The following is a 12,100-nucleotide window of genomic DNA, read 5'->3' as shown; positions in this document are numbered from 1 at the left end:
GCGGCTGAACTGGGACGAGGCAAACTTGGCCTGCCAGTGAGTTTCAAGCAGAAACGTTTTAAGATAAAACTTGTCAGCAACTATTTAAACTTGGCTTTGATGTGAAATTTCCCTGCGGCGCTGCTGGCAGCAGGGCTGGCCAAGTTTGTTAGCCAGGACTGTGCAGCTCAGACTCGCCCCCTGCACCCACAGAAAAACTCCCCCCGGCTCAGTAAAGAGCCAGTGTGTTTTTCAGCAGCGTTGGCTTGTTAATCCCCCTCCCCTGACCAAATCCCAAGGGAGTAAATCTCCTCTGCCTCCCTGCTGGATACAGGAACCTTCACCACCCCCCGAAGCATTACCTAGCATTGCAGGGCTCTTTCAAACAGCCATCCCCAGAACGGCAGCCTTTGGTTCTGCAGGTGAAGTACCTCTCTGGGGCGTCCAACCGGCAGATCCTCAGCTGAAAGTCCCCTTCCCAAAGCTAAGGGTCCCCGCACCCGGGTTTGGCGCAATTCCTCCCCCTGCACCGCTGAGCTTGGAGACACTGGCTCAGCAATCGCTGCTTAGGGACCCAGCCCCTGCGCGTTCCTTAGGATCCTCTCAAAAACGGCCTCCCCTCATGCTTTCCGAAAAGCAATGCCTTACTGTGCTCAGAAACTGCTTCTTAAAACCCTGTGAGGTTTGGCCAGCCCGCAGGGGGTAGCTGAAGCCCACCTATTATTACTGCTGAATTCACTGCATTGCTCCTTGGCCTCTCTTTACACTGCGCAGTCAGTAAGTAGTTACCATGGGGAAATAATTTACCACAGAAGGTCAACGGTTTCCCTGATGGAGACCTGTTGCTTTTAGCACACACTGGGCCTGCCTTGTTACCACTGAAAAGGACGCCCAATAAGCTGCATGCTCAGTCTTTGAATGTGGGGTCTAGGGTTAAACGGCTGAGCTGTTCCTCTCAGTGAGTGCTAGTCAATTCCTTAGAAGCGGTTTTCTTCCATGGGTCTCCTAGGTGTGTGCTATTTTGCTGAAACAACGTCCTTGTCATGGGCTTCATATTCATTCTGAGTGGAGGTTAGTGCTGGCAAAAGGGGTCACATTTGCCCCTCTGGAGACCAATGATCCCAGGCACAGAACTGGCCCATCCCAGGGGCAGCAGGAAAGCAGGTTTCCTCCGTCCCTGGGGTGGCAGCAGCAAAGAAAGAATTTAAAGCCAAAAAACTGATAGTGGAGGCTTCAATTTTTTGTTCAACTTCTCCCATGGGTGCTGAGCACCCAGGGCCCCCGTGGACTTCACTGGTGAAGGCGGGTGCTCAACAAGTCTGAAAACCAGGCCCCTGCTGGCTCAGGCAGGGCTCTGAAGGCAGCCAAATGTAAGCGGCTGCTGGGCTCTGTGGCCATTTGGGCTCCAACCCCTCTGTTGAGGCGGCCCATTGCTAGGGCCAGGGGAGTGCGATTCAGTCCAGAAGCTGAACTGAGACCTGCCTCAACCATTTGACATCAGACTAGCGAGGAGCCATCCTAGCTGCTAACAACCGTGATGACTAGTCCAGGGTGAACCTGAAGCTGTGATGGGGCTGCAAGAGGCGCCTTATCTTGCAAAACCTGTTTCTAGCTCAGGGACTATCTGGCACGGGAAGGGATGGATGCGCAGACTCTGGGAAGGGGCCCACCCGCAGGCGCACTTGAACCACAAGTTGGAGATGGAGAAGCCCCAGTGGAGCAGGGTGTCTGGGTCCCCTTTGCTGCTGGGATAGTTTGGGGGCAGTCGGCAAAGCTGGAAACTCACCGAGGTGGCGCTACGTGAGCAGGGGACGACAAAAGAGGAGAGAAGGCCCACGTCAGTGTTTATTACAGCCAGAGCCCCAGACTTACAGAATGCAGCCAAGTCAGTTCCTTAACAGTGTGTCTGTAACAAACACGTGCTCCCAACTGTTGAAGTGGTCAGTCTACATTAGAGAGGAAGTGGGGGTGGGGACGTAAGTGTATCGATGAGCCCGGCTTCGGAGATCTCCCCCCTGCTTGACGCAGATCTCCTTGCTGCTTAGCCTGCCTTTCGGCCGGGGGTAGTTTTGACTATGATATTTTTGATATTTACACTGCTTTTAAAAAGCCAAGAAAATGCGGGCCGTGATCTGACAGCACACGCAGGAAGGCTGCACGCCCCAGGTCAGACTCCTTTCGAGGGACGGCGAGACCGGACATCGTGCGGAGGAGAAGCACACAGGAATGGTAAGCAACGGCCGCTCTTTCACTGCACTCACTGCTGAGCGTCAGGGCATCCATCAGAGCCGCATTTGCTGCCCGTTCAACACGTACTTGGTTTGACTGAATAGGGGTTTTATTGGCTGTGCAAGTGTCCAACTGCACCCCAGTATTTTAGGGAAGGGGCTGAATAAAACGTAATAAATAGCTGCTTCCTAGGTATGTGGTCTTGGACCATCTCTGACATTCTCCTCATCTGGCAGCTGGAGAGAGAGAGGTAGGGCGGGCCTGGCCTTGTGGGCACACAGAGACTCCTGACTGCTATTCTACCCATTGCTCGGGGGAGCGGGGGGGAGAAGAGGAGACAGCTGCCTCGCTGAGGGCAATTCTCTCCCCACTATTACAAGACAGGGTTAAAGGAATCCCCGACAACATGCTAGCCAGGTTCCAGATCTGTCTAGAGCCGGTGCAGTGCTGCTCCCCAAAGAGAGCTGAGGGGCCACGTCCAGGAATTTACACTCCCAGGCAGCAGCACCCACAGTGCCCAGATTAGGTTCCACAAGGGAAGCGGGGCGTCAGGAGGGATGTGAAGGAGGAAAGGGAGAGCATGGGGGGAGAAAACCAGCCGGCCAAGTGCAATATAGGACGTGTGTCACAAGGAGCAGGCCTGCTGTCATGTCAGATCGCAGCCCTCAGCAACCCCTTCGCAGGGAGATTCAGTAATGGATGGCCAACCTCCAGCCTGCAGAAAGCGCCAATCTGAACTGTACAGATGAAAGGGAAGGGGCTAACCAGAGAGGCCTGCCCAGGCAAACACCCGCTGGGACCATGCTCAGAGAGACAGGTCTGCTCGCCAGGACCCGCTGGGTCACCCTGTGTGACGGGGAGCAGAAAGGTGCAAGCCCCTGATAAACACCCGTCCCCAGGCGCCTGGCTCTACAGAGCCAGCGTGTCTTTGATGAGTCGCCGCATGGTGGTGGTGACGGAGGTGCCGAGGGAGTCCGTGATCTGATAGGAGGTTTTGTAGAGGTAGGGCTGCACGTCCTTCAGGCCCGTGTCAAAGACATTGTCCACCTCCGACTGGGTGGGCATTTTGGGCAGGTACTCGTGCCTGTTCATCACCTCCACGATGTTGATAATCTTCTCACACAGCTTCTCCCCCACCTTCTCCCGGCAGATCTGTCGCTCCTGCTCGTTGGCCAGGTTCACCACGTTGACCTTGATGGTCCACACCTCCCAAGGGATACACTCGTCCGAGAAGGGCCAGCGCGACTTCTTCTTCTGGTAGAACTCCAGGGAGATCTGCCCAACGCCGTCGCCGCCTGAGTTCCGGAGGGCGTCCTGGGGAGAGAGCACCAGGCACAGCTGAGGTCAAGGGGTTTAGGGACAGGGACGCTGGAGCAAGGGGCCTTCCCTAGGCTGACGGTACCCTGCTCCACCCTGGAACACCCGTATGGAATGAGGATAATTCAGTAAAGTTTCAGTTCAATCTCACGGAATTAGGTGTAATCCCATTGGGGCCCTTTATATTAAAATGCAATTGTGAGTGTCGTGACGCTGAGCGACTATGAGTGGCCCTTTGTAACATTCCCGATGCCAGTATCACAGAACTGGAATAGCAGAGGATCGGCCAGGCCAGGCCCGGTACCGATGGAGGAGTCGTGATTCGCTATGGTTGATAAGCACATTGAAAGGTACGGATCAGTTTTGTATGATGAGTTCTAAATGTCTGGTGTGTTTGTATTTCAACTGGTGCTGTGTTTCTGGGTGACACCCCAGACAGGACAGCAGCAGGAATAAGCCTGCTTAATGGCCCATCAAGGGAACTCAAAGGTACAATGAATCCAGGGAAAGAACCCAGGGGCTACACCTGACGAGTCACCAGGACATGTAAGAACATGCCTACGGACAGGGGACTCTCTGAGGCTTTTCCATGCCATGTTCTGTGGGGCTGTGTTTGAGACAAGGGACGTACAAGCCTCATGGCAGAAACTATAAAATGTAGCTGCATCGTCTCCATCTTCTCTTCATTCCCGCTTCCTTCCTTCCTTCGGATCAACTATTCTGCATCTGAAGCTGTGAAGCAAAGGCCTGAGACCCATCCAGGTACTGGATGTGCACCAGAGGGGCTGTACAAGCCTGCACACTCCACAGTTCTGCTTAGAGTTAGGGTTAGAGTTAGGGTGCTTTAACACCAGACACTGCTGCTAACCCCAGAGTGGATATTTGCCAGAAAGGGATAACTGGTGGTGCAAGGCTCAGTTCATTCGTGACTGCGCAGTGCACCGGGATCCTTGGATAAATGGCTCTGGAGAAGGGCCCAGCGTTACCTAGCTTCCTACAGCCTGTCAGCAAACCCCACGCTATGGTGCTCTCTCCACAGGGGGTACCGGCACCGAGCTCTTTACCTTGAATTCCCCAATGGCCTTTCTCAGCGCTCGGTCCAGCTCCTCGGAGGAGACCCTTGCGTAAGTGAAGTCAATGAAGTCGCAGTCAACGTCCTGCGTCCCCACGGTCCCGATGGAGTAGGTCCCCTCCTTCTTGTAGTGGAACTTGCCAGTGCTGCGGTGGAGGAGGATGGTGTGGAGCACCGCAAGCATGGCCTCTTCGATCTGTCGGCCTTCCACCGACACCTCCAGCACCTCGGAGCGGCAGTTCATGGCAGTCTGCACCTGCAGGCGTGTGAAGCTGGGGATGGCAACGTGGAGCTCTCCCTGTAACCAAGCAACAAGCCAGCAGAGTATGACAACGAGCCAGACTGCGGCACGGGAGAGACGGGCGGGACTACGGTTACAGCACTGGCCTGGGACTCAGGAAATCTGGACTCAGTTCTCAGCTCTGCCACTGACGGTGGGACCTTGGCCAAGTCATTTCGCCTCTCCGGGCCTCACTTTCCAGGCTGTTCAATGGAGAGAACAACCCTCCTGTTCTCTCGCCCCTACGTGGAGCAAACTCTTCTGGGCAGGAAGTGCTGCCTTGGCGTGCTGACGTGCAGCCCCCAGCACCTTGGGTGGCAGGTCTCTGTTGGGATGCCCAGGCACCACCATGACACCTACCGTCACCAGAGCAGAACACTCGGTGTCAGTTGTTTGCTCGCAAGGAGGGCGTGTTAATTGCTGGTGTGAGCAGGGCCCCAGGAATCACGTGATCTGAGTTCCTGACTCACCCCTGGTGTACATGGGCAAGGCATAGCTCACTGCTCTGCAACGTGAGAACAACACAGTGGTATCACGAGGCTGTGGTGAGGGATCTTTAATGTGTGGAAGCCTGCTGAGAATGGCAGGTGCTCTAGGATTGCAAACTATCATCTCTGTTATGGAGGCCACTGTCATTCTGGAAGCTCTGGAGAGGCCAACCTACACTGCAAGCCTGTTTTGCAGTGTTTCACAACACGGCTGAGTCGGCAGCTTTTCTGTTAATAAAGGGCCAGGCACTGAACCAACACATCAGAGACACTCCCTGCACCCTGCAGGCTAAGCACACTAGAGATGCAGGGAGCGCTTATCCACCTGTACAGTCTGAGAACAGTGGCCCAGACATTTGGTGACCCATCGAGATCCCACAAGGGCATCTGTGACTGAGCATGGAACTGAAGCTGGATCGCTTGAGGCGACCAGTGGAAGTTAGCTGCTACCCTGAGATGGGGAGACTGACCAATAACATTGTGAACTTGCACTCATATCGGTCTCTGTGCCAGTACCTTCTCCACAAAGCTCTCTGGGTATTCGGCACTCCCTTTCCAAATCTTCCTAAATTCTCAGCCTCAATGACCTCTGGTGGGAAGGACCCCTGTGTGGAAGGCAAACAGTGAGAAGTATTATTACTCCCTGCTCCAACATCTCTCCCGGTCTGACCCTCCGTCTTAATTGTCCTCAGCCAGACATTTTCACCTTTCCTTTGAACTTAGTAATAAAGCCACAGCACCTTTCATCAGAGGATCTCCACATGCTCTGCAAACATGAACTAAGCCTCCCAACCCCACTGTGTGGTAGGTAGTTACTATCATTCCCATTTCACAGATGGGGAAACTGAGGCACAGAGCATAATTTACTCAAACTCATGTTGCAAGAAAGGAGAAAAGTTCTGAGCAGATTCAGTCATGACTCATTCCCTTAATCTAACCATTGCAACTCACTGCCTCCGGGTGACTGCTTGAACATGTATTTTTGCAGTTATTCTCGATAAAGAATATTTTCACAGTGGGGGGAATACAATCTTTTTTGTAGAAAGTATTATAACTCCCCAGGTCAGCCGGCTGACCGAACGGTCATGGACCACGATAAAGAACATACGTTTCTGTCCTTTGGTCTCACACACACAGGCCGCCAACCTAAATAAATCTGGGCATCTTCCCAGTCCTGCAAAACCTTGCTGCGATCTATGGAGATGTGTCTGCAGATGGCCACGGTCTGCTTGACGTTAGACCTAGTGGAAGTGGAGACTGGGAGCGAAAGGCTATTTCTGATAATCCGGCTCTGCTCACAGCCACTCTCCGGAAAGGAAGTCTTTCTCTAGCAGCAGCACAGCCTGCCCTCTAGTGACTCCTGTTTACACACCACACTGCAGTGACTGGGGTAAGGGACACAAACACCTCTCCTCTCTCGTTTACACAAGGGAGGAGGGGATTTGAGGGCCTGGCTATGCCAGGGCAAGCACCAGTTCGCACCAGCACAGAGAGGACTCAAAGCCCGGCTCAGCGAGCGGCGGGGAGTTGGCGTGTCCCAGACCGGCGACAACGGGCAGCGCCGGCCTGCAGCTGGCTGAAAAGACCCGCCGTGCCCGCACCGGGGAGCGGCTCATCCCCACCCACGGAGTCGGGGCGCCACGTCCCGTGCCAGGCCCTGCTGCAGCGCCGCTTTGCAGAGAGCGAAGGCAGCCTGGCGCCCCGCAGCCCGGGCAGCAGAGACCTGGCCAGGCCCGGTCCGCGGCAGTGCCACGGGCACGGCTGTAAGGCAGAGCGGCCGGGCCTGCTCGCCACGGCGAGGGCAGAGAAGCAGCCACGAGATGCTAGGAACCCGCCCCACCCCCCCACACACCTCCCCCTCCCCCCACCTCTGCCCCACCCCCCCACGCACCTCCCCCTCCCCCACACACCCCTCCCCCACCCCCCCACGCACCTCCCCCTCCCCCACACACCCCTCCCCCACCTCTCCTTGTCTGTTTCTCCCGGCCCGTCACCCCGGCTGCCTCAGTTTCCCCACTCACAGGCCAGGTCACCCAGACCCGCTCCCCGGAGCCGGGGGCTCTCCATTCCCCCCAGCCCCACCCCCTCCCGGGCACGCCGCAGGCCGCACAGCGCCGAGGGGCCGGGCCGGGCCGGGCCGGGCTCCAAGTGAGCGACGCCGGCTTAGAAGCGGGCCGCGGCCCCTGCAGCCCCCGGCAGGTCCCGGACAGCGGGAGAACGGTTCCTGGGCGACCGGATCCGGCCCGGGCGGAGCGGGGGGGGGGAGCCCCGGGAACGGAGGGGGGGGCCTGGGCCGGCACCCCTCCCCCCACACCTGCCTGCCTCCGCCCGCAGCTGGTCGCGGCCCTGCGCTCCGCCTGGAATGAACCATCGCGTTCCCACCCGCCACAAGGGGGAGGGGGAGACCGTGGAACATCCCATCCCAGGGAATGGGGAGAGTGGAATAGACCATCTGCGATGGGGGGGAACAAACCATCTGTCACGCTCTGAATCCCCACCTTGCCCGGTTTTCTACCCACAATCCCTTTAAATCAGTGCAATAAATGGAATTCATTTTTGCTTCTTTTTTATTTACCTTCGGACCCCCCCCCAAGCAAAATAAACTTGTTAACGACCCCCCTCCAACTCTACCTTGGTTCGTTCCGACAAAGACCAGCCGCAACGCTACCTGGCACAGAGCGCTGCAGAGACCGTCAGGGCTGGCTCTCGTCTGCCCCCTGTCTCGGAGGCCTCCCCGCGAGGTGGTACTGCAGCTGCAAAGCTTCACGTGGATTTCCCCAGCCCTCCTTTAATTTACCCAGGGTGGTTTTGGTTTAAAATGGTTTGTACAGCGCCAGCACCGCCAGCCTCACTCCAGATCACCAGTCCGCTGCAGAAATTAATGAGGTTGGCTTAAAAACAGGGGGGGGAGGAGGGTTATAATAAATTTGGGGTTTTTTCCCATTGCACCTGGGTCACGTTTCCTGCCGTTTCTCTGCAACCATGAGGCCCAGATGCTTACCTTGAAAGCAAGCAAGCTGAGCCTCTCCCATACTCACCTGATTCCAGGAGCTGGGGCTTGAGGAAATACACCAAATATTGCCAGCATTAGCTACACTGAAAATTATTTATATAGGGCCTCAGATGACCACCCCACACCAAGGAAATAAAGCACAAACTGTTTGAAAAATACAGGGCAGCTTCATTTTTAAAGGGAGGTGTTGTGTCTTTTGCTCTTTAAAGAACAATGTGAAGAAAGCACATTGCCACCATTGGATCCCAAGTAACTAGGCTTACGAAACGTGTCACTTTCCCAGCCCCACACACTGCTGCTCTGGCTGGTTTCTGGAGGGTTCTCCAACACAGAGAGCGCCACCAGAGAGTTGACAAATGATTTCAAGGGGCACTATCCTACTCCTAAACACTACAGAAGATGTTCTTATTTGTGGTTCAAAATCCTACATTTGCATCAAAACCAGGCTTTTCAAAATCTGACCTGAGGAGGAGGAGGAGGAGGAGGAGGAAAGGCTCTTTCTACCTGGATCCGCATGGTGCAATCCTCACTCAAGCAAGAGTCCTTCTGAAAACAGGGGGAGCTTTGCCTGAGTTCAGGCGTCTCTCTCCTCCGACCACAGGGCATGCCCAGAGGAGCTGGGTGTCTGACTGAGAAGGGACATCCCTGGTATCGTGTCAAATATTCCCCCTGTCCCTCCTCAAACTGGGTATCAGCTCTCACTGTCCTGCGGCGCTATTTATACCTGGTGCAGAAAGGGGCTATTCTGGGCTGCCCGTCAGTTACGTCATTCCACCGGGAGCCTTCACAGCCCAGCAGGGAGGGAGGCTCTTTCTTACGCTGTGATGGGAGGAAGGGCTGTCATGGAAGGGTGAGAATCCCCAGACTTGCCCTTCCTCCCCTGCTGACGCACCATTCCTTTTAGTTACTCTTTTTTTACACTGAGGTTCAGTAGTGGCCAGGGAGTCGAGAGTCCTGGGTTCTAGTCCCACTTCTGGGAGCGAGGTCCACGGATTAGCACAGGGAGAACTGGAGGAAGGAGGCCTGCATTCTCTTTCTGGCCCTACCACACACTTCTTGTAGGACCTATGCAAATCATTTCACCGCTCTGTGCCTTAGTTTCCCCATGGGACAGGGAATAATTGGGTAGCATTTCTCCAGCGCGTTAAGAAGGTTAAGGAGAAGGAGGGCGGTTTGGTTTCTTATACTGCAAGCGTCTCCTACAAGCTGCTGAGGGTGCTGTTGCAGAGAGGAAGAACTTGGCTGGAGTGAATAGGAGCGAGTTTTGGAGGCAGCTCCCAAGGAGTCAGAGAGCAGCCAGGGCCCCATGGGATGGGGCGCCTAGGACCAGAGGGCAGTGGGGGGGCCCTGCAGGGGCAGTGTAACCAGCCATCCTTTCCAAGCCAGGCCTTAGGGGACCTTGAGTCCCATTCTCCAGAGCCTGCACCTGGGGTTATTTACACTGGTGCAGTGGGCGTGAGAGGCTGCCACTTTGCACAGGCCTAGATGAGGGCCCAAGGCGCCGGGCAGTGGAAAACTGGGCCTCAGCGGGCAGCCAGGCTGCGAGCTGGGGAACCAGAGAGAACCGCAGGGGCTGGCTGCGGCCAGGAGCCTCTGCACAGGACCCCCCTCCACGTTCACTGCAGCTGAGCCATCTCCGCCTGCAAAGACCAGGCACGCGGCTCCAGCTCAGCCCCACACAGGCTCCCGCGCTCACAGCCAAGACGCTCGGCACCCGGCGGTTAGACGCTCCGGGGGGGTGTGTTCCCGTCGGGAGGCCGGTCCGGGCGTGTGCTCTGGCTGGCAGCTGGGATGTTAAAGATCCTGCAGCCCCCATCTCACACAGCCATTAACCCCCAGTCAGCGGGCCGTGTCGCACACCCACTCTGCCCCGGTGTCAGTGGCTGCGCCGGCCTGGGACAGGGCAGAGGCTGGGCCCGGGGGTTGGAAGCTGACAGGGTGTTGGAAGTTAAAAATGCCGACGACCACGTCCGCCTGCCAGGTGGGACTGGGCCAACATGCCGCCGAGTGCCCCTTTAAGAATGCTGTCCCGTATAAATAGCCCCAGGGTGAGGAGAGCCCGGGTTTAACATGCGCCAGGGGATGGATTTCACTGGGGAGTTGCCAAGGCCAAAAGAATTCTGGTGCCAGCACCGCAGGGCGTGCTGCCCCTCTCGCCACCCACTTACTGCCCGGGCTGGGAAGGGGGACTCTGCACTTTTCTTTGTTGAACTGACCCCTATCCCTCGGCTAAGCTGGAGGGGAGTCCAGGAAAGCCCCCCAGAACCAGAGCTGCCAGTTGACCGTGTTGACTGTTCCTGATCACCTTCCTCTCTTCCAAGTGCCTTAAAATGGATTCCTTAAGGACCTGCTCCATGATCTTTCCAGGGATTGAGGTGAGGCTGACCGGTCTGTAGTTCCCCGGATCCTCTTTCCTCCCTTTTTTGAAGATGGGCACTATATTTGCTTTTGGGCCTCTAGTCCTTTAACCTTCTCTTCCAATAAGGCAACCAGCCTGCACTTGGTACAGATGAAGTCATCTCTGTCCTGTGGGAGGAAGACAAACATAGCACACCCATAGCACACCCAGAGTTGCCAAGGCCAAAAGAATTCTGGTGCCGGCACTGCAGTGTCGGCTAAGCTGGAGGGAGTCCAGGAAAGCCGCCAGCTGCTAGCCCCAAGAGAGGGCTTTGCTGGTGGCTCGCTGAAGGCAGAGAACAGGACTTGCTCGTTCCTCCTCACCAAGTACCTGGGCACCTCACCATCTGGAGTGCATTTACCTGCCCATCTCCCTTGTGCAGCAGGCAGGGCTGTTAGCCCCATGGTACAGCGTGGCTAAGTGACAGGCCTAAGGTCACCCAGGGAGTGTGTGGCAGAGAAAGGAATTGAACTGGGTTTCCATAGTCCCAGGCTCACCCCCACCCAGCCACTGGCCCACCCTCCTTCCATTGCTGGACTGAGGTGCCCATTTCATGGTCGATGGAGCAGGTAGCATGGACAAAATCCTGGCAACAGAATGTAACACACCAAGAAAGGGTGAGGATTGGTTTCAACAGTCAGACTGGTTGGAGAAGGGCTAATGTTCCCTCCAACAGAGGCAGCTCCCTTCACGGGTGGGCAAAGGCCCTGGACTGTCAGTTCCGTTGCCATCTGCCCCTGCGTGACCTGGATTGTAAAATGGGTCTGACCGTCCTTTCCGCCCGGCCTGTGTCTCGTAAGCTCGTCAGGATGGAGCGTCTCTGTGTGTAGGCAGCACCTAGCACAGGGGGTTCTGTCCCATCATCGCTGGAACACACACAGGGCAGGTCCTGTTATGGCCTCTGTTCTGCGCGGCGCAGCTCTGCCCTCCAGAGAAACGATCCTGCTACCAGATCAGCAGAGGACAGGTGCTGGCGTCCCGTGCCCCGGCTCCCAGGTCTACAGTGGGGCAGAAAGGAAACTTCTCTCATGCTTTGCCGAGACGCTCAGCAGGCTGCAGCGGGGCCGTATAAGAGCAGTTCATATTTGCGTCTGAAAGTATTTTCCAGAGGTAACAGCCAGGGTCACAGCTGTCCTGGCCTCGCACATGCCTGCCATAGCTGGGAACCCTGGGTGCCTGGAACAGCAACGTGGTACCTGATCATGGTGTCAGGAGCACGGCCCCAAATCCTGAACTGCTGATTGCATCATTTTCACATGACCTGCCTCTCTCAGGACACTTGACGCGCAGCCACTAGCGAGTCAGGCCGTGGCTAGCCCAGCTC

The 12,100-nt window shown here is 56.2% G+C and overlaps 1 protein-coding gene across 5 annotated transcripts; it reads right to left on the bottom strand.

Annotated features, from left to right (window-relative positions):
* Positions 1 to 614: 614 nt before the first annotated feature.
* On the bottom strand, positions 615 to 8,492 carry ATG101 (autophagy related 101). 5 transcript variants are annotated; one of them, XM_067529582.1, is made up of 4 exons: positions 7,997 to 8,492; positions 5,882 to 5,970; positions 4,590 to 4,895; positions 615 to 3,522 (listed from the first exon to the last, which is right to left on the bottom strand). In XM_067529582.1, exons 3-4 carry the CDS (start codon positions 4,839 to 4,841, stop codon positions 3,118 to 3,120), a joined length of 657 nt encoding a protein of 218 aa, XP_067385683.1. In that variant the 5' UTR covers positions 4,842 to 4,895; positions 5,882 to 5,970; positions 7,997 to 8,492; the 3' UTR covers positions 615 to 3,117. The 5 variants fall into 5 exon arrangements, with proteins under 5 accessions (XP_067385683.1, XP_067385680.1, XP_067385682.1 ...); XM_067529579.1 differs by lacking the exon at positions 7,997 to 8,492 and adding an exon at positions 7,684 to 7,738; XM_067529581.1 differs by lacking the exon at positions 7,997 to 8,492 and adding an exon at positions 7,680 to 7,698.
* Between the last annotated feature and the right edge of the window lie 3,608 nt (positions 8,493 to 12,100).

This window comes from Emydura macquarii, unplaced genomic scaffold (genome assembly GCF_026122565.2).
Source record: "Emydura macquarii macquarii isolate MOO-44397 ecotype Brisbane River unplaced genomic scaffold, CSIRO-AGI_Emac_v2 contig_2994, whole genome shotgun sequence".
In the NCBI taxonomy this organism is placed as follows: Eukaryota; Metazoa; Chordata; order Testudines; family Chelidae; genus Emydura; species Emydura macquarii.
This window is presented reverse-complemented; position numbering and strand designations above follow the sequence as displayed.